This window comes from Salvia hispanica, chromosome 5, assembly GCF_029641045.1.
Source record: "Salvia hispanica isolate PSC_SH4W2 chromosome 5, Shi_PSC_v1, whole genome shotgun sequence".
NCBI lineage: Eukaryota > Viridiplantae > Streptophyta > Magnoliopsida > Lamiales > Lamiaceae > Salvia > Salvia hispanica.
In genome coordinates, this window is record NC_142696.1 from 27,670,451 (window position 1) to 27,691,108 (window position 20,658).

Genomic DNA, 20,658 nt, shown 5'->3' on the forward strand with positions numbered 1-20,658 from the left:
GCTTCGTATCTGCAATGGGATTAAAAAACAAAGGTACAATAATTTTGTTTGATTTCCTCACTTTTCCTTTATTTAATTGTGTTATGCGTTATTGGAATCAACTACGCTCAAGTTTAACTATTTCCACAAAAATTGTTTTTAAATAAATTTGATTTTGTGGTTAATGATTTTTTTTCTTTAATTTATTAATTAATACTTAGTATTATTTTATTGCCTTAAATACACTCTTAACTCTAATTTTTATATGTTGGTAATGTGCATTTGCATTTTTTTATTGGATATCTAAAAGATTTTAACCGATACTTGTGGACTAATTTTAATAATACATAATTTTATTTTTTACTTTAAGTGCATAATAATTTTATACTCCCTCCGTCCACGAAAATTTGTCCCAGTTTTCCATTTCCGTCCGTCCCCCAAAATTTGTCCCATTTCACTTTTATCATTTTTGGTAGTGGACCCCATATTCCACTAACTCATTCTTACTCACATTTTATTATAAAACTAATACTTTAAAAGTAGGACCCACATCCCACCAACTTTTTCAACTCACTTTCCATTACTTTTCTTAAAACCCGTGCCCGGTCAAATCGGGACGAATTTTCGTGGACGGAGGGAGTATTATATATTCAATTTTATAAATAAATATAATGTACCGTGCATCGGGAGATATACTAGTTATTAGTAAGAGAGAAGTTGTTGAAAACTTTCCTTTTTTGAATGTGCCCTATTTTTCGCGGACAACCAAAAATGACAAATGTGCCCTATTTTTCGTGGACGGAGGGAGTATTATTTTTATACCATGTAATACTGCTTAATATTTATAAAATTTGGATTAGTCTAAAATAAATTAATGGTCCGTGCATCGTGTTATACTAGTAATAAAACAAAACCTACAACAAATTTGGAATCCATGCATGTCTGAAAGAATGAATCTCCAACGTCTATGGTATCGCTCCTCCTCACAATTCCATCCACATTTTGTATCCTTCTCCTGCTTTTCATTGCCTCTTCACCCCATTATCACACACACAACAAACTGGGAAAATAAATTAAAAAGAGAGAGAGAGAGAGAGAGAAACGGAGGAAGGCGTCTTCCTCTCGCGTGGTCCTTGGAATTCTCCATTCCAACGGTATCTCATTCCCCTTGAGAAACCTAACAGTTTCCGGGGATAGAGATGCCGAGCGCCATGAAGGAGGAGGACGCCTTGAATTTGAAGAAGCTTGTCCGAAAGGTTTTGCGCAATAATTCCATGAAGAACCTCTTCAAATCCAAAAAACCGCGCCCTCCCGCTCAGATCGTGCGTGATATTAACAGACTGCTCTCTTACATTGCTTCTGATTTCGAAGATAGCAGCCCCAGGCTCCATGTTAAGGTCTGTATGTTTTTAAATAATATTCTGTGTGTTTATTTTAATTTTATTATAAGGAGGCTTTTGATTGCAGTTGGAGCAATTGGATGCGGACATTAGGGAGCTCAAATCAATCCTATACGGAATTGAGGAATCGGAACCTGTTGCAGAAGCGTGTGCGCAAGTGACTCAAGAGTTCTTTGCTGATGACACTATGCGGCTGCTCATTCTTTGCCTCCCCAAAATAAACTTCGAGGTATAACAATTATTTTGTTTTTTTTCATTTTTTTGATGGTATGGTGATTTTTTCGTTGTGAAGACTCGCAAGGATGCAACGAGAGTAATTGCTAATCTGCAAAGGCAACCAGTTCAATCACGGTTAATTGCTTCCGACTACTTAGGACAGAATCTTGATCTTTTGGACGTTATGATTACCGGGTGAGTAATCCATAGACATTCCTTGTTCAAATTCATTATATATGCTGGTTTTACATACATTTTTGGCAGGTACGAAGATCCTTCCAACGCTCTGCATTACGGAGGAATGTTAAGGGACTGCATACGGCATCAGGTGGTCGCTTGGTAAGAAAAAGAAGCTTCCATATTTCTACATCTTGCATTCTCTCAAGCATTCCATTAATTCTTCATCTTTCTTTGCTGGTAGCTATGTTTTGCAGTCATGCCACATGAAGAAGTTTTTCGACTACATTCAACTTCCAAACTTTGATGTTGCTTCAGATGCTGCTGCTACCTTTAAGGTTATCCAATATTCTTTTAGTTTCTTGAGTATCTCTTTATTGATGTTCCCTTGCCTTATCTCTGTGCATTCCCGATAATACTATCCCGTATGGCTGAAGCTATATGTTATGTTGCTTTATTTCCCAGGAGCTTATGACGCGGCATAAATCCACCGTTGCAAATTTTCTCACAGAAAATTATAGCTGGGTAAGGTTTTCTTTCCCTCTGTGGTTGTTTTGCATGCATTGAATATGAAGTAGTAAATGAGCTCCTTGCTTTGTTTGTGTAATATACTTTTTCGTAGTTCTTTTCCAAATTCAACTCAAAGTTGTTGGAGTCTCCAAACTACATGACCCGCCGACATGCTGTCAAGGTATCCATTGGAATAAAAGTGATAAATGACTACTAATGTTGATCTTGTTGTAAGGCTAATGGTATCTTGGCTTTCAGCTTCTAGGAGACATGTTGCTTGATAGATCTAACTCGGTGGTCATGGTGCGCTACGTCAGTTGCAAGAACAATATGATAGTTCTCATGAATCTTCTGAGGGTAATATCTCTTTAAAAGCTCAATGGATGATATTGCAACGTCTAACGTTTATGTTGCAGGAAACACACAAGTGCATACAGATCGATGCATTCCATGTTTTCAAGGTATCGATCCATCTCACTGTAATCAATTTCTGTGGTGAAACTACTCTTGCTAACTCAGTCGTGTTTGCTTGCAGCTATTCGTGGCGAATCAGAACAAGCCTGCAGATATCGTCAACATTCTGTGTGCCAACGAAAACAAACTTTTGCGATTTTTTGATGGCTTCAACTCTGACAAAGGTAGTATATAGTAACGTAACGTTTCAACATATTGTGATAGTGTTGGGGCTAAGTATGGAATTGTTGTGCAGAGGATGAGATGTTTGAGGCAGACAAAGCTCAGGTGGTGAAAGAGATCATGGAACTCGTGGCGGCGACGCCAGTGGTCTGCTCTGGTGAATTGTCCAAACCCATTGTAGACTAACTTCAACAATCTGTTCAAGAGTGTGTTTGAACTGATATTATTATCACAATTAAAATCAAACCAGTTTTGTTTGCATTTGACTGCATAATTGCTTATCTTTTAGATATCAAAATCTGTCACTCCCTATTACAACCCTTATCCTTTTATAGCGATTCAAAAATCGGTTGTTATTTTTGTAAAAAACATTATTTTGTTAATGTTATTTAATATTGTGTGATTTTTAATTGTTGGAGTTTTATTAATTTGGATAATTATTTATTTGATATTTTATGTATAAATCAGCACTTTAGGTAAAATTTCAATATGCGAGATACCATACTTCAATAGTATACCAGTGTACCGGATTTCAATATCTCAAAATCCGATATGGTATCAGAATTGAAAATTCTCATATTGTAATTCAGCATTCCAAAATAAAATTCAGCACAATAAAGATATGACATTTTTTCATACCAATATTTTCAATTTGTATACGGTATAACATTTTTCATTACGGTGTACCTTTGATACGATCATGGAAGCCGTGCATCAAAGATTTCAACTACAGCTGGATTCAACCAGAAACCGTCCTATCGAGATGATATCCGAAAGATATGAAACTACTACCAACGTCTTCGTCTTGGAAACAGCTTCGCGTGGGTATCTTGCACATCTCAATCGGAGTCCGAATGAGGGAGTTATGGCTGTTTTACAGAAGTCGCGCAGAACTGGCGAGGGAGTCCAGAGTGAACACCCGGGCGGGTGTTTTGCACCCTGCAATTCACCCGACCGGGTGAATCACCCGAGATTTAGTTTTTGAGGGCCTTTTTCCACATTTTGGGCCCTTAGTATAAATACCTTTTGGTGTCATTTTTCATTCTAGATTTAGATAAGATTGTGATTAAGATATCTCCTTTGTGAGTTTTTCCTCTTTGAGGAATGTATCCAATTCCTTCCTTGAAGGTTGCTTGTCTCAATTTCATAGATTGATTCAAGTAGAGGTATGCATCAATGGAGTGTATCCATTGAGTAGTGGAGCCAAGGGGTGATAGAGCTAATGAAAGTTGTCTAGGGTTGTCTCCATCCTTTTGGTTAAGGTCCTATGGTTGTAGCTCTCTTATCTCATCTTTATACACATGCTTTTCATTCCTAATCTATCATCCTTTCTTGTTTAGATTCAATTTTTGTTGGTAGGGTCTACCTTATCCTTTGTTTTATTGATAAATTGAAAATCAATCTCACAAAAATAGTTAGATCAAGCATCATTAAATGGGTAATCCTTGGGAAATGGATCATGAAATACATGGATCCTTATCATTTGGTATCTAGAGCCTAGTACCCACTAGGTGTTTGATCTATTGTTGCTTTGGGTTGGGTTATTTTTCCTTTTATTCTTTGTTTTTGCTCTGTTTTTGTTGGGATGATCGGATTGATCAATTGTGCTTAGATTAAGCTGAAATTTGGTGTGTATGATCTATGTTATGTGACCTAGCTTCCTGCAAAGTTTCATCAAAAAATTCCTTCGTTTGCCTAGTTAACTGTGGAGATTAACAACATTACCCTGTTTTGGCATAGTTGGGGAAAACCATACAAAACCTATCAAATTATCAAATCTGACTATATATGGCTATTTTTCCCTTGATCTAGAATTTGTTGGGAATCTATCCACCAAAATTCATCCAAATTGGGCGCGGGGATCAATACCAAAAAAATTCATAAAGATCAGCCAGATTTCAGCAAAAAGCTTCATCCCATGTCTTGTGTTCGTTAGTGTGTGTGTTTGCTCTAGGCCTAGTTTTCCTTGCTTTCATATGTTTAATCATTATTACTTTGGTATTTACTACTTGGTGTCCATCTGTTCTTGAGGTGTATACCTTGATTGAGTTGTCCGGGCGCCAACGAGTGGGAATTGGATCGAGAGTGTGTGATACTAGCCCCACTATATTCTAAGCCTACCGAGTGACATTGGTGAGTGACTTGGGGGGTATTGGGATACTACATTGGGGTGAGTTAGCTTCTTAAATCTCTCTTTCTTAATTTTACTAATCTCTAAGACTAGTCCCTAGTCTTTGTTTTTGTGTTTGTAGGAAACTTTGATGCCTCCTATGACTCGATCCAACAAAATGGTGGACATCCACGAGGAGGAAGTCGAGAAGGGCGCGGGCTCAAGTAATTTCAAACCCGAAGGGGATCTAGTGAGCATGATGTCCCAAATGATGGAAGATTTTAGTCGTGATCTCAAACAAGAGATGAGAGAATGGGATGCCCGGATGGATGCCCGGAGGAAGGAGTTCGAGACCCGATGGAAATCCAATCAAAACACATTGGTTGGAGCCTTAAAGGAGGTTCGTGCATCAAGATCCGTCACTCCTAAAAGTGACCATCTACATCTCAAAGCTTCCGGCATAGAGCATGTAGTGTCGAGGGGTAATGGAGCCAATAGGCGGTTTGGAGGAGGAAATGAGGAGTATGGTCGTTTTGGGGTAGGAAACCAACATGGAGGGGTGGAGTCTTGTGGGGAAATTGAAGGAGGGAATATGGCAAATCGGGATGAGAATGGAGGCTATGGTAGATTTGGGATGGGCAATCAACAAGAGAGAGTTGGGCTCTATGGTGATGATAGAGGTGACTATGAATCAAGGTACCATGAAGATGGACTTGATAGGGGAAGTCGTGGGGAACGTGTTCCAAAGTCTCATAGAGAGTGGCATTCTAGGAGGGTGAGAGATCATGTTAGCCATAAGGGGTTTGAGAGGCCAATTGAAGAAGAAGTCTCATATAGAGCTCGATTGAGGCCTACCTACCTACATGGTGGTGTTGACACGAACCAAAGAGGTAACTCATCAAGTCATTTGACTACATCCTCTTCTTTCCATTTTTCACATAAGCCTCTTGATGTATATGGAAATGTCTCCTCTTCGATGAGCTTAAACCAAATTAGTAGAGAAAAAGAACGAGAGAGAGAGAAAAGGCTTGAGAGTGAAAGTGAGTCTAAAAAGCCAAGAGAGCGTGATAAAAGACAAGAGTGTGAGGTGCAAAAGTCAAGAGAGAGTGGTGGGGGTGAGAGAAAAGAAAAATATCAAATGAGAGAAAAACCACAAGCACAAGTGAGTAAAGGGTGCTTGTTAGATTCTAAGGCCTACCTTGGGTGGGCACCAAATGATCCTTTGCCTCTTGCCCTTGGTGAGGAAAATAAGCCCTTACCCACTAATATTTCTTCTATGTCTTTTTGTGTTGATGAATGTGTAGGAAATTTAATTGAAGATATGGAAGTGAAGCACCAAATTGCACATGGCTTGGAGACTATGCCCCCGGAGAAGGACCAAGAGGAACAAGGGCAAGTGGATGAACTCCTTGCCCAAGGTTCAAGTGCACTATCCTTGTCGCCTTGTGATGCTCCCTTGCATATGATTACACTAGAGAAGTCTCTTTGTGTTGATAGATTTGTTATTGATGACTTGTGTAAAAAGTGGTCTCATGAGCTTGAATCTTTGAATGCTAAATCTATCTTTGCATCATATGTTGATCCTTTCTTGATAAATCCAAGCATTGATAGACATGAAATTTCTCTTGTGAAATCTACCTTGAATGTTGGAGTGACTTCCTTTTATGCTAAGATGCCTAAGCTTTCATTTGTTGGTAATTTTGAGTTTCATGAGTGTGCGGATGAGAATAGTAGGACCAAGAGGAGTGACATGGATAGTGACTTTAGAACTTGGTGTTTGCTATGTTGTCATTTCAAGGTGGTTAAACCCTTCAATGGGATTGGAGTGTTCTATGGCCATTTTGTGAAGGATTTTTCCACTCATATGTCTCTTGAGGATGATGTTGTGAATATGGACATAAAATTGCATTGTTCCCATAATTGTGGTCTTGTTTTTATATTGTTGGAGCAATTGTGTAAGTCATATTTTGATAAAAATCTTATGATGCGTACTATGATTTTACACAAGTTACATATGCATGATGTTGTGCTTATTATACATGTGGAGCATAAAGATTTATGGCTACATTGTGCATATGATTTTGATCACTTTTTGAAATTGTTGAAGCAAGTGAGTGAAATCCATTGTGATGAACTTTGTTTGTTGAATGATAATCCTTCTTGCAAACTTGATGTGTGTTGTGATAAACCTACTCTATGTGTTGAATATGAGTTTGTCAATTTGTGGAGTAGCTCTTATTTGAGCAAGGATGATGTATCAATGGTTCCTTATGGTCTTTTGTTGCTTAACCTTGAGAATAGGAATCTTGTGAATAGACCTTATTCGGTTACCTTTGAATCTACACACTATGAGGACCCTTTCTTGTATATGCCTAATCTTGTTGAGAAAGCCAAATCTTTTGTGAAGATGTTCAAGAATTTGGGCATCATTTGTATGGGGATGATCGAACCAAATAGAAACAAGGTGCTTGGGGCATGTGTGTTTTGGCATGTTGATTGCTTTTATTGCATGTCCATTAAACCATTCAATGGAGTTGGGATGTTTTATGGTCTATTTGTGAAGAAATTTATATCTAATGGCTTTGTTTGGGACTACATTGTGAACGAATATCTATGTTTATTTGCACCCACATCTTGTACCTATATTGTGAAGTTATTTGAGTTTTGGTATGAAGGGTATCTTGATGAGTTTGTCTTGATTTCTTATGGGTGGGATTTGGACATGAAAGGATTCATTAATTTGTGTTCTCATCTTTATTGTGACTTGGCCTTGAGCTTGAGGGAACATGAATTTGGAGGTCCATACAACGTCTTTGGTGTAGTATTGTCTCTAAGAGCCGTTGGTGGTCTTAATCCTTTTCATCATACTTTGATATTTGATTTGCTCTTTTTCCATTTCATAGGTGTACGGAATCCGGATTTGAGGGCAAATCCTTTCCAAGAATGGGAGAATGATATGACCATGAGTGCTAGACATCAAGTGTCTTCACCTCGACGTGAGCCATGGATTGATTGGGGTCCAAGGAAGAGAGTGAAGACGTGCCAAGGATTCAATAAAGCTAGAGGGTCTCCCGAGGATGCGAGGAATAGAGAAGGCTTGGATTTGAGGACAAATCCTTTCCAAGAAGGGGAAGATGATACGATCATGGAAGCCGTGCATCAAGGATTTCAACTACAGCTGGATTCAACCAGAAACCGTCCTATCGAGATGATATCCGAAAGCTATGAAACTACTACCATCGTCTTCGTCTTGGAAACAGCTTCGCGTGGGTATCTTGCACATCTCAATCGGAGTCCGAATGAGGGAGTTATGACTGTTTTACAGAAGTCGCGCAGAACTGGCGAGGGAGTCCAGAGAGAACACCCGGGCGGGTGTTTCACCCTGCAATTCACCCGACCGGGTGAATCACCCGAGACTTAGTTTTTGAGGGCCTTTTTCCACATTTTGGGCCCTTAGTATAAATACCTTTTGGTGTCATTTTTCATTCTAGATTTAGATAAGATTGTGATTAAGATATCTCCTTTGTGAGTTTTTCCTCTTTGAGGAATGTATCCAATTCCTTCCTTGAAGGTTGCTTGTCTCAATTTCATAGATTGATTCAAGTAGAGGTATGCATCAATGGAGTGTATCCATTGAGTAGTGGAGCCAAGGGGTGATAGAGCTAATGAAAGTTGCCTAGGGTTGTCTCCATCCTTTTGGTTAAGGTCCTATGGTTGTAGCTCTCTTATCTCATCTTTATACACATGCTTTTCATTCCTAATCTATCATCATTTCTTATTTAGATTCAATTTTTGTTGGTTGGGTCTACCTTATCCTTTGTTTTATTGATAAATTGAAAATCAATCTCACAAAAATAGTTAGATCAAGCATCATTAAATGGGTAATCCTTGGGAAATGGATCATGAAATACATGGATCCTTATCAACCTTCCAAGCCCAAGTTAAAAGTAATAAGCTACACCCCATTTTAGGAGCCTCAATTGAGTAACACTTATAATAGGTCCAAACTAAAAACTAAAAACAAAAAATTTCAATTCTTTATTAACAAATAACCAACTAATCAAATAAGTTGTGATGACTAAAATTTAGAACATTATGGATTACCTAATTTATAGTTTATCACAACAAAAGAAACTTCAGCGCATTGATAATTCAACAACCAACCATAAATATAAAGACATCAACAGTGTATAACAATCTCAAGTTAAAAGCAACACTGTTCTGGTTCCTCAAACTACATAGGATGGAGATGAAATGACAATTAAATGTTTGCACCAAAATGCATCTTTCAATAAAATAAAAGGAAAACTTAAGCGCTAGCACCCTTTCCCTTCTTCTTCTGGAGTTTCTTCATATAGAACTCCAATTCTTTGCCCTCCAAAATATACCTATTTCCAGAAGAAAAAAAAAAGAAATTTAAAACATCTTTAAGTATCATGCTAGGGTTATTGAAGGAGAGTTGGCTTGGCAAGGTTAAATTAGATTTTGACAAATACTCTAATAATTCAATATTTTCATTTCGATGTGATAGAATAATTACTACTATTAATCACTCTGGTTGATCATGTGAAGGACTGAGACATCTAAAAATTAGCATCTAAACACTGAGTGAGAGTATAAGAGCCAACAAAAGTTGGTGACCAAAAAAATAGTACTACTACAAGTTCTCAATACAAAACCGATAACGCATGATTTTTGACATTTTAAACCACATACAGATGTTAATGAAGCATAAGACCATAGACATATAGCATCCACATAATAAAAAGCATGCACAAGATAATGCAATAGAACAATCAATGTAAAGCCAGATAACAAACTTTAGGTGTGAACACATACCCATCGCAGCGGCCGCATTGGCCAGGACGAGAGGCAATTGCTGCCAAGAGACGACCGCCACCAAATTGTTCTTCAATGTGTGAATCAATCTTGCGGTCCTGTTGACGCTTTTCTAGTTTTCTCTCGACATGTTTGCTCTTCTTTACCTCTTCAGTAGCAGCAGCCTCAGTAGTTTCCTAAACCATGTAAGCACAAAAGGATTTTAACTACCAACTATCAATTTCAAGATGCACTAATAAAATTCACAGTTTAGGCAAAGTAATACACATGTGAAACGAAAAGATATGAGCAGACATATACCTCTCCTTCCTTCTTGGCAGCAGCCTTCTTTTTACGGCCGATTTCAACTCCATAGTGTTGCAGGTACCACTGCTTGAATGGTGCGGCATCAACCTGAACAATGGCACCCTTGACCAAAGTCTGTGTTCTGACAAGTTCATTGTTCGACGCATTGTAAACCACATCCAGGATACGGGTCTTTCGGGTTACAGCTTCACTACCCCAAGAATAGTTTCCTGTATCCAACCTCAAGGCACGCCACTTGACATTGCCTCCTCGAACCCTTACCCTTCGCACAGTCTTGTTGCTCGACAGCTTCGTGTTAGCCGGTTGCCTCCCGAGCTCATACCTAATCACACACACAGTAGTTACAGCTATAATCAATCAAACAACAGCATCTGCTCCACACACATCAAACTATACATATGCTACATATAGACCAATTTTTCAATTATCTGGAATTTCAGATGCCAAATAAACATAGCAGAGAAAAAGACTAAGCAGAACCAATACATAGATTACAAAAAAATTACTTGTAGCGAGTAAATCAATTGAGAAATTACAAAAAATTACTTGTAGCGAGTAAATCAATTGAGAAAACAATGTTTTAGCTCAGATGAATTAGTGGAAAAAGATTGAATTAAGAAGAAAAAAATGAGAAGATTACTTTCGCTTCTTCCTCCACGCTTTCTTCTTCCCTCCGGTTGCACGCCTCTTGTGCATAGAATCCCGTGAGATACCTACATTTTTCCCCAATCAAATCGCCGGTAAATCACGACGTTAACACTACTAGCATTCAAATTGAAAGAAATCGATGTAATTACCCATGATGGAAACGACGGCTGGGGTTCCGAGTGATTGATGCGAAGAAGGAAGAAATACAGCGGATAACTGATATTTATACTCTTCAACCAAAAACCCTAACTTATTAAATTACAAATATAACCTTCTCTTAAACCCCGAAAATAACCCCAAAATTTCACAACTGGAGTCACAACTACTCAACTTTTTTGGCAAATCGACTGAACAAATCATATTCCTGTTTGATTCTCCTCTTATGCAAACTGGAAAGAAAAAAAAAAATCTATTGTTTGCAGAAATGGGGTTTTCAGTATGTTGTTCGAGTTCATTGTGGCTGGTCTTGAATCCAACGCAGCAATGTCGTTTCACTAAAATTGCCGGAAATCAGAAGCGCGCGGAGGATTTGAAGATCACGGGGATTTTTAGGAAGGCTCAAACTCAATCAACAAGGTCGATTTGCTGCAGGCTTCAAGGCGCCGATTTTGAGGAGAGAACCAGCCCTGCTGAGGTTCAATTCACCTCTTTCTTTCGATTGTTTTTTATATTGCTTGAATTATGCCGATCACTCAGCTTAAAGTATTCCTATTTCCTTTGATTGAATGGCTATTTGCTATTTCTGCATAACTGAGTGTGAAATTGGGGAAAAGTAGGTGAAGAGAGAAATCGAGAAATGCTATGAGCTTATAGGAAGGCTTGGCAGAGGAGTAGTGTACTTAGGTTCAGCAAGATTGGGGACTGAGCATCCACATTTTGTCAGATCATTTGAGTTGGCCAAAGGAGTATGTTTATATCTGTATCTTTGATGCTTAGGTTGCTTGTTTCTTTGTTCCTTCAACTTGTTAGATTGTTTCTAGATTGCGAGCCTCTTAGATGCTACTACCTGGTCGGGAGCTGGGCCTGGGCTAATGGATGCCGTCACTAAAGGAGCTCTTGAAGCAGGAAAGCCAGTTGGGGGATTCAAGATAGGCAAGGAAGCTGGACAATGGACAGCTACCGATGTTCATCCTTACCTACCGTTGGATAGCTATCTAACGTGCAGGTGGAATTCGTGTAAAAAATTGCTCGTGGATCGGTGTGCACTTGTTTAACTGAACCACCACCACCTGCAGGTTCTTTTCTGCGCGGAAGCATGGCCTGGTGGATGCTGGTGTTAGAGCTGTGAGTTCAGACAGGACAGCTTTTGTTGCTCTGCCTGGTGGGATTGGCACTCTGGATGAGGTGTTTGAGGTTTCGGCACTGATTCAACTTGAGAGGATCGGGTCCATGCTTCCTGTCCCCTTCCTTGTTATGAACTATGATTCGTTCTACTCGAAACTGCTGGGCTTTATAGATGATTGTGAGGGGTGGGACACTGTCTCGAAAGGTGAAGTGACATCGTTGTGGAGAGTATGCAATACCAACGCTGAAGCTTTGGCTTATTTGGCTGAATATTATGGACTCCCTGATACACAAGGCTATACGAGCATCGACCAGTTAGGAGAAGATAATGAAACTGTATCTTCTTCAAGTAAGATCGATGTGCAGTAACAATTGCACTATCACAATTGCTTAAACAAATGTAATAGATTTTGTGTTGAACCCTTTCCAGTTTCCACTTATCCTAAACAGTAGAGTGTTTGCCATCAATCCCACTTAAGATCGATGTGCAGTAAAAATGGAAACGTCCGTTTTAGTCCTGGCGAGTCTTCCGCGATCGCTGTTATGATGTTCTTCGCAGCCGGGACGACCTCGGACCTCAATGACTCTTCTTGCAACGCCTTTTGAATGAAGTTGGAGAGACCTTCTTGTAATCGTCTCGTCACGGACCTCGTCACGATCCAACTTTAGTGAATTCGTATCATTTTGTGTTGAACCCTTTCCAGTTTCCACTCATTCTAAACAGTAGAGTGTTTGCCATCAATTCCATGTCACGTGTCTTGGATGGTATTCCATTTATTATGATCACTTTATCATTTTCAAATACTGCCAGAGTTGGAAATGTTTCCAGCATACAAAATCAAGAAAAAAGAACACTCGGACCTTAAAAAAAAGTACTCCACAGAAAATGACATAGAATGAAAATTCAGAAGCTAGTTAGCTTTTAAAAATGCTCCTACACTCAACTTCACTTCAAAAACAATGTGATAGAGTGTAATCTACATGACTGCAACAGCAAATGTTATCATTATGGGTGGGCATTCAGCCGGTACAGTTATAACGAATCAAATTGGTCGGTCAATTTCCAATCTCAAGAACCGAAACTGAACTGGACTCAAATTCAGTTATGTAACTAACCGGTCAGTTGTAACTTACAAGTTACAACTGACGGGTTAATCAGTTAACCGAAAATAACCAAATTCTTAATAAATTTTAAACTATCTTTGACTTTTTTAAATCAAAGCCCATAATTTCTATTAGCAATCCAACCTAATTTTATACTACTACTAACTTAATTTCTCTTTTTTTATCCCAGCCGACGTTGGAAATATTGATAGGTTGAATTTCTCCCTCACAAGATGTAGGAGACTCCTATAATATTTCAATGTTAAAAGTTGTAAGCCAAGAAAATGACTTATAAATTTTTTTTCTGCATATTGAACATATCATGATTGGCTGGAAAGCTAAAGAGTTTTGGAGAGCCTTCCTTAAATTTGATATATTTATGCTTGTGGCTCACCAGATATCAAGATATCTTCTATTTTTATTAATGCTCTTTTTTTTGAATCATATTTGAGTTAATATAACTTGATCATATGTGTATCTACGGACATTTTGTGGAGAGGAATGATAGAAATCCATGGGTTCCATACTAAAACTAATTGGTGATAGGAGGAGGGGCTCATGAAACTTATATATTGAATTCAGTTCTCTTTGTACACCGATGTGAGATAGATGTAATATATTTTTTTAGTTTCATTTGCCAACACCCTCCCTCAAACCATTCAAGATGAACCTTGGAGGGGTTGGACTTTTTCTGATCGATTGGACAATCGACCCAATTTTTTTAAGTGCAGATAACTGCTGGGTCAGTCATTTTTTTGGTTTCGGCCCAGATATACTGCTGGGTCAGTTAAATTTGACCCACAGTCGGCGACCCGCTCTGATACCATGATAGAAATCCATGGGTTTCATTCTAAAACCAATTTGTGATAGGAGAAAGGTGGTACGAACTCAGGGCCACAACATGAGTTTACACAATGAGGAGAGGAGGGTGGTACGAAGTCAGGGCCACACCATGAGTTTACACAATGAGGAGACAGCTTATATACACGCTGCCACCAGCATTTAACCGAATTACAACCAATTCTTATCTAACTCCTAACCGTTTAACTAACTCTACACTTCACGCTTGAGCTCGTTTGATCCTCTGTTTCTCGGCGTTGCATGCAGCCATGCACCGCTTTATTTACTCTTTCTCTTAGTGTTTATTCTTCTTTTACTTATTCTTCTCTTCTTCCACGTATCAAAGGGGTTCATGAGACTTATATACTGATTTCAGTTCTCTTTGTACACCGATATGAGATAGATGTAATATATTTTTTTATTTTCATCTGCCAACAATATTCATGCTTAGATAATTATTCTTGTCTAAGTTAGAGTGGAGAGGATATTTTAATATTTTAATGTTAACAAAGATTTTATATGACGTAACGATTTTATGATATTCAATTGTAAAAATAAAAAATTATGAATTTCGTGGTACTCCACACAATTTTCATAATAATACTCCCTCCGTTTTGCTATAGTTGAGGCAGAATTTTTAAGCACAGAGTTTTAGAAATGAATGTTAAGTGTGTTAAATAAATAGATAAAAAAGTAGGAGAGAGGAAAAGGTGGAGAGAATAAAGTATAAAGTGAATAAAATAGAGAGAATAAAGTAAGAGAAAGTAAAGTAAGAAAGAGAAAAAGTTACCAAATATGAAAAAGACTCAATTATAAAGAAACTTCTCAAAATGGTAAAATGACTCAACTATGGCGAAACGAAGGAGTAGCAACTATCTTGTATTGTGCACTCGTGAAAACTTGGACCTAATTCCTTAGTTTAAATTTATCAAGTTGGTTGTTTGAGGTAACTTAATTACTCCTTGGTTAGTTGTGGTTGTACTTTGTACTCATCCCACATTGTTATTAGAACAAGAATGAGAAACAAGCAGTTCCGTCGAACACGAAACTCAACAAATTTAAATAATGAAGAAATTTGGATCCTGATTATCAATAAATCGATCATTAGCTAGGGGCACGATACAATTGAATAGAGAGAGAAAAGAGAAAGTGACCACAGGTCAATGGCACAACGTAGTTGCAATGCGAGAAAAAAGAACAGAGGAACGGCGTAGGGCACAGCGCAAGAGAAGTGAGATAAAAAAAAATCAAATTTTTTCTTTTATATGACCCGTTTCTATATTTGACTTATAAAAATCTGCATTATTACTAAATTTGGCATGTATTGGATTGCCATTCTTTTATTTGGATATACTGAAATGAGAGAATTCGGAATAAAGGATTAATTTCGCTGACCTTTCGAAATGAGAGATTAATTTTACTGACCTTTCGCAATTTGGGATCGTGGCATGCGTATTTATCAGAATAAGGGATTTCTAATTTTTTCAATTTTTCCTATTCTATTTTAATATTATTTCCCTCCAATCATTTATCAATGGCCTAAATCACCCCTCTCAAATATTTTACTCCTAATTTCTACAAAATCACGGACCTTAATCACCCCCTCTCCGTCCGCTCCATCTCCCTTATCACGTCCTCATCCGCCGGATAAAACGACCACCACACCACCACGTGCACGAAATACGGCATCAGCGCTGCCGCCACCACCAGCGGCGTCGCGAGCCAGTACACTGGCGCGGCGCCTATCTGGCCCGGGAAGACTTCATACGCGGCGGCGCCGGAGTAGGCGGCGTTGTAGAGGGAGAGGAAGGTGTACCAGGAGAGGATGCTGCCCCAGATGAGGAGGTGGCTGATCCAGGTGAAGTGGGAGGTGATGAGGGCGATCTGGCAGTCGACGGCCCAGATGGTGCAGTGTAGGTGGCGGTGCCGAGGTGGGTGGTGTTATAAGCAAAAGTAGTATTTTGAGCAACTACTTGCTCCAATTGCTGAGCACCGTAATAATCAAAGTTTGGAAGAAAGCTAAAGGAAAGGAATAAGCACTTGATTGGAATGTTTTCTGATGTCCTCCATTAAAGTTACATAAACTAATTTATAGAAACGTACTAGGAAACTACCAACTACTACTAAACAAGAGAACTACCCACTAATACGCATAACTGACAGAGAACTACCCACTAATATGCATAACTGACAGAAACTACTTCAAACATAATCCTTCAAGTATGATGGTGTGCGAGTGGAGCGGTTGGACGCGGAGCGGTTTGGAGCGATGAATGGTAGTCTGGTTTTGGGTGGTTACATCAGTCGTGGGTGGAGTTGTATCAGGTGGCGTCGGCGGGGGAGCCGCGGCGGTCGAGGGCGGAGGGGGAGAGGATGGAGATGGGGAGGGTGAAGAGGATGAGGGGGGTGAGGATGGCGTTGGAGATCCAGCCAAGGATTCGTTTCCAGCTGAAGCATTTATTTTGCTGGCCGTGTTTGTAGAGGGCAGGAAACTGTGTCGGTGATTTTGTAGAAATTAGGTAAAATATTTGAGAGAGGTGATTTAGGCAATTGATAAATGATTGGAGTGAAATAATATTAAAATAGAATAGAAAAAAGAGAAAAAATTAGAAATCTCTTATTCTGAAAAATACGCATGCCACGATCCCAAATTACGAAAGGTCAGCGAAATTAATCCCTCATTTCGAAAGGTCAGCGAAATTTATACCTTATTCCGAATTCTCTCTTATTGGAATTGTGGAATTGAATTTCGTGGAATTTAAGTTCAATTCCAAATCCATATTCTTTTCTTTTATAGAACATTAAATTTCGAATTGGAGAATTGAGACTTGAATTTCATGATGCCGAATAAACTATGATGAATTTTGGAAACCATGTAGTAATAATTTATGGAGTTTATCAATCAATACGGTTATTAAATTAGGATAAATTTACGTGACCAATTGATATGAACAACCATAAAACAAGGGGGGTTATTGATATAATTTTCAATAAATTTTGGGTTCAATAAAAACTAAATTTACTTTTTCACCCTTAACTAAAACTGCATTGTTTTGTCCACCCAAATTGCGCCTGTTTTTCAATTTTTCCCTCTCCCATTTGCTATTTCCTTGATTACCACAAACGTTCAATATCTACCTATATTTTAGCCAAATCTTTAATTAAGCTTACTTTTTATTCTGTTTCTATAAGCATAGTTTTGTTATCTGACGTATTTTTGTATGTATAATATGTTTCTTTTTTTAAATCTATATGTTCAATATAGTATTTATTTAATTCACACGTTGAATTATATTATTTATTATTTTTCTTGTTTAATAAGTTTATATTTATTATGTAATAGTATTTCTACTTAAAAATTCAAATACTTTAAAATTTAGTTAGATTCATAAATTAAAATGCTTACCAATTTTAATTATCATATCATATACTACTATACTAATGTTTTTGCTTAATATTTTTATTTTTTATACAAACATGATATCTAATGTGATCATATTATTAAATAATAAAAATAAAATATATTATAATAAAACAAACAGAGTTATATATACAAGAATTGCTAAAATGGTTACCCACTCTAACTATCACGAAAGGTCATAGTGCCCATCAGCACATTTCCGTACCTTTAGGAAATAAACTACACTAGTGTGGCATAACACTGAACGAATCTTTTCATATTATTTACTAATGGCAAGGTCTGATGAATATTGCTTCTTAATCAATGTATTTTAGTATTGACCATACGATATTGATTATGCACTACTTTAACTTATCAAAACATGCAGATTTTTCGTGCTATACCCAATATGTTTTGATAATATCCTCAAGAGGTGTTTGAAATAAAGTTTTATTATTAAAAAACTTGATTGGTTGTAATTCATTCCACGATAATATATAGAGGTTTCGAACTATACCACTCTTGCAAAAAATATACTCTCTCTGTCCCATTAGAAATAAAACGTTTTCATTCTTGATTTATCCCATTAAAAATAAAACGTTTCCTAAAATAGAAACAACATCATGTCTACTTTTTCCTCTCTCTTATTTTACTATTTCTACATTAACTCACAAAACAACGCTACATAAAATCTCGTGTCGAAAACCGAACTTTTCATATTTATTGGGAAGGAATGAGTATTAATTAATTAAAATCAAATAACAAACTTAAACTAATTAATGGATATTTATATCTTAAGCGCTGGAAATAATAAATTAAATAGAAAAACACGGATTACTTGTATTTGATTAGACGGGAAGTCAATATTATTTTATTGTAATAGCTAATTACTATATTCGGATTGAACTTGAATTAAGACTCAATTTAATTAGTAAAAGTCCACCAAACTTGATTCATTGTCCAACCTCCATGAATCCATGTACTGGTACATCATAACTCTAAATAAAGGAAGCTAGACATGAAACAAAGCAAATTAAAATTGGTAATAAAATTTTTGTCCCTCTTCCTTTTGAGTGGGATGATTTTTCAGCTCCTCCTAGAGATGAAGTTCTATCTCGTTTCTAGTCTAGTTCTTTTCTGTTTGATAAGTTTTGCCCGCACAAAGATCAAATTTTGAGTTTTGGACACAATAAGAAGATTTGTGGTTAATACGAAGAATATCACGTGGAGAAGTCACACACAATCTTTGATCAAACTGTAAAATTCATGATTTATGACTTATACCCTTTATGCATGAATTATTTTCATCTTAGAGATTTCTTTCTAGAGAGAGAAATATCTCTCGTCATGAGACCTCTAAGTGAAATTCAATTTTATTACTTTAGATTGTAGGTGTGAGGGAAAATGGGGTTTGGATCCCCTCCATGTGGCTCCAAGCACAACATGGGTTGTTGTTCCTCCCAGCACTTATTCAAAATAAAAGAATTTAAAATTTATATAATATTTTAATATTATAATTAATTATTAAAATAAATGATGTGTGTAACAGCCACCCTGTTGTGCTTGGTGCCACAAAGGAGATCCAAACCCAAGAAAATATGGTGTTCGGCTCGTAAACGGTTCAATGCATATGAGTATTGATGCTCTTATATGTCATTTTCTTATGATTACCGATCAAAAGGAAAACAATTTTACAATTAATATAGATTTTAGAAAAATGATATTTAAGGATAGTTTTATGTATAAAGTTTCATACTCCCTCCATCCCATTGTAAGAGATGATTCCAATTTTTTTGGTTATCCAACTGCAAATCATTGAATTTTATTTTTAGCTAAAACTAAAATATCTAATTCCTCTTATTTTATTCTTTTCCACACTCTACTCTCTTTATTTATCTCATGCATTACAATGTTGAAGTATCCACTAACAAGGTAAGGACCATCCTGCAAGCCAAATTCAACCATCGACTCCCAAAGAGGTCGTGTTTTCCGGTGAGTGCAAGCCATAAACAAGGGAAAACTTAAACTCATTTCTAGAGCGAATGCATCTAATTTTTGTGTGAATTGCTTGTTCCTTAACTTTTTGCACTTCCAGGTCCACCATCTGAGGGTTCCAAATAAGGAGCATTCTACACGTGTCGTTGTGAGCAACCAAGTCGTGCTTAGGAGCAGGATCCCTTGGGGTCGCACCATTGGTACTTGGCGCAATCATCCTCCTAGTGTTGGGGCCAGGTTTTTTAGCTTTCCGTCCCGAGCCTTGAGCAACATCTGCTTGGAGAGAGAGAAACGCCCCCAGATCATCGTCAATTGCTTCAACTCAGCCCACACCTGGTTCATCATCAGTAGGTTGGTTCATCGGTACTAGTTAAACTCCAATGTTCTTTCAGAATCTTCCACTCGAAGCTCATCAGGCGCAACAGTTGTGAAGCCCATCATCATAAGGGACGTTGCAAAGCCAATCAAGTCCTCCGCATCACCCTCCTGACCCTTGTCCAATTGTTGTTTCTTTCTCGGATTTGGCTTAGCATAGGGTGTGGTAGTGTTGACCAAAGGCATGGCTGAGGCCGCCCGGGAAGATTGAGGATCATCCGTGCCCGTAATCTCAGGCATTTCAATGTCAGATTCTAAGAAGGCAAACTGATTGTTCAACGGGACATCATCCTGAGGGGGACATGTAATATCCTTAACTCGATGTATACGTTTATTTAACATAATTTTAAATTTAATTATTAATTACACTATAGATATGCTATCTGATAGTTATAGAGAAAAGTTTTAATAAATTATAGTAAGAGATTAGTAAATTAGTTATACAAGTTAAATATAAGTGTAATTAAAGTGTTAAGTGTCATAGGTGGGGTTTTGATCTATGCAAAACTCATTCTTAATATAAAAATGCAGAACCAAGCATACAGAGGTCATTTTTTTAGGTCAACTTAAGTTTATTTTTACGTCATTATAGTAAGGATGACATAAAATGATTTTAATATGACCTCAAACCCGAATGTTATAATATGACTTAAAAATGCTTTATAATGACCCTTCGTGTTTTATTTTAATTGTTGACCTGATTGCCAAATCTCATGGCCAAGATTTGGTCTGGGTTTTGTATTGAGATCAATTTTTATATTGATCATATTTCGCCATAGGTGTACGTATATATATAGAGGAGCATTAGGGTGTCACCGTGTTTAGAGTGACACCATAAC

General features: G+C 37.5%; 4 protein-coding genes across 4 annotated transcripts; 3 read left to right on the forward strand and 1 right to left on the reverse strand.

Moving 5' to 3' along the window:
- Nucleotides 1-1,042: 1,042 nt before the first annotated feature.
- LOC125191353 (putative MO25-like protein At5g47540) lies at nt 1,043-3,328 on the forward strand. Its single transcript, XM_048088898.2, has 11 exons — nt 1,043-1,376; nt 1,447-1,608; nt 1,672-1,790; nt 1,860-1,934; nt 2,017-2,110; nt 2,238-2,297; nt 2,395-2,463; nt 2,541-2,639; nt 2,699-2,743; nt 2,818-2,920; nt 2,992-3,328. Exons 1-11 carry the CDS (start codon nt 1,179-1,181, stop codon nt 3,102-3,104), a joined length of 1,137 nt encoding a protein of 378 aa, XP_047944855.1. The 5' UTR covers nt 1,043-1,178; the 3' UTR covers nt 3,105-3,328.
- Nucleotides 3,329-5,206: 1,878 nt separating this feature from the next.
- LOC148926571 (uncharacterized) lies at nt 5,207-8,063 on the forward strand. Its single transcript, XM_089059175.1, has 3 exons — nt 5,207-5,854; nt 5,972-7,826; nt 8,002-8,063. Exons 1-3 carry the CDS (start codon nt 5,207-5,209, stop codon nt 8,061-8,063), a joined length of 2,565 nt encoding a protein of 854 aa, XP_088915301.1.
- A 1,109-nt stretch (nt 8,064-9,172) lies between these two features.
- Nucleotides 9,173-11,102, reverse strand: LOC125190808 (small ribosomal subunit protein eS8). The gene is made up of 5 exons (XM_048088211.2): nt 10,971-11,102; nt 10,814-10,886; nt 10,168-10,495; nt 9,868-10,043; nt 9,173-9,416 (listed from the first exon to the last, which is right to left on the reverse strand). The coding sequence occupies exons 1-5, from the start codon at nt 10,972-10,974 to the stop codon at nt 9,338-9,340; spliced, it is 660 nt and encodes a 219-aa protein (XP_047944168.1). The 5' UTR covers nt 10,975-11,102; the 3' UTR covers nt 9,173-9,337.
- A 44-nt stretch (nt 11,103-11,146) lies between these two features.
- LOC125187416 (Putative lysine decarboxylase family protein) lies at nt 11,147-12,573 on the forward strand. Its single transcript, XM_048084004.2, has 4 exons — nt 11,147-11,455; nt 11,598-11,726; nt 11,802-11,986; nt 12,057-12,573. The coding sequence occupies exons 1-4, from the start codon at nt 11,204-11,206 to the stop codon at nt 12,472-12,474; spliced, it is 984 nt and encodes a 327-aa protein (XP_047939961.1). The 5' UTR covers nt 11,147-11,203; the 3' UTR covers nt 12,475-12,573.
- Nucleotides 12,574-20,658: the final 8,085 nt, after the last annotated feature.

What these genes read in the sequence shown, in the direction of transcription:
- LOC125191353 (XM_048088898.2), top strand. Translation starts at nt 1,179, where the DNA reads ATGCCGAGCGCCATGAAGGAGGAGGACGCCTTGAATTTGAAGAAGCTT. An exon ending in TCCCCAAAATAAACTTCGAG is followed by an intron (nt 1,609 to 1,671) that starts GTATAACAATTA and finishes TTCGTTGTGAAG; the next exon opens with ACTCGCAAGGATGCAACGAG. An exon ending in CGGCATCAGGTGGTCGCTTG is followed by an intron (nt 1,935 to 2,016) that starts GTAAGAAAAAGA and finishes CTTTGCTGGTAG; the next exon opens with CTATGTTTTGCAGTCATGCC.
- LOC148926571 (XM_089059175.1), top strand. Translation starts at nt 5,207, where the DNA reads ATGGTGGACATCCACGAGGAGGAAGTCGAGAAGGGCGCGGGCTCAAGT. An exon ending in AGAGGCCAATTGAAGAAGAA is followed by an intron (nt 5,855 to 5,971) that starts GTCTCATATAGA and finishes TTTTCACATAAG; the next exon opens with CCTCTTGATGTATATGGAAA. An exon ending in GAGGGAACATGAATTTGGAG is followed by an intron (nt 7,827 to 8,001) that starts GTCCATACAACG and finishes CATGAGTGCTAG; the next exon opens with ACATCAAGTGTCTTCACCTC.
- LOC125190808 (XM_048088211.2), bottom strand. An exon ending in GCGTGGAGGAAGAAGCGAAA is followed by an intron (nt 10,496 to 10,813) that starts GTAATCTTCTCA and finishes GTGTGTGATTAG; the next exon opens with GTATGAGCTCGGGAGGCAAC. An exon ending in CTGCCAAGAAGGAAGGAGAG is followed by an intron (nt 10,044 to 10,167) that starts GTATATGTCTGC and finishes TACATGGTTTAG; the next exon opens with GAAACTACTGAGGCTGCTGC.
- LOC125187416 (XM_048084004.2), top strand. Translation starts at nt 11,204, where the DNA reads ATGCAAACTGGAAAGAAAAAAAAAAATCTATTGTTTGCAGAAATGGGG. An exon ending in AGAGAACCAGCCCTGCTGAG is followed by an intron (nt 11,456 to 11,597) that starts GTTCAATTCACC and finishes GGGGAAAAGTAG; the next exon opens with GTGAAGAGAGAAATCGAGAA. An exon ending in GATAGCTATCTAACGTGCAG is followed by an intron (nt 11,987 to 12,056) that starts GTGGAATTCGTG and finishes CACCACCTGCAG; the next exon opens with GTTCTTTTCTGCGCGGAAGC.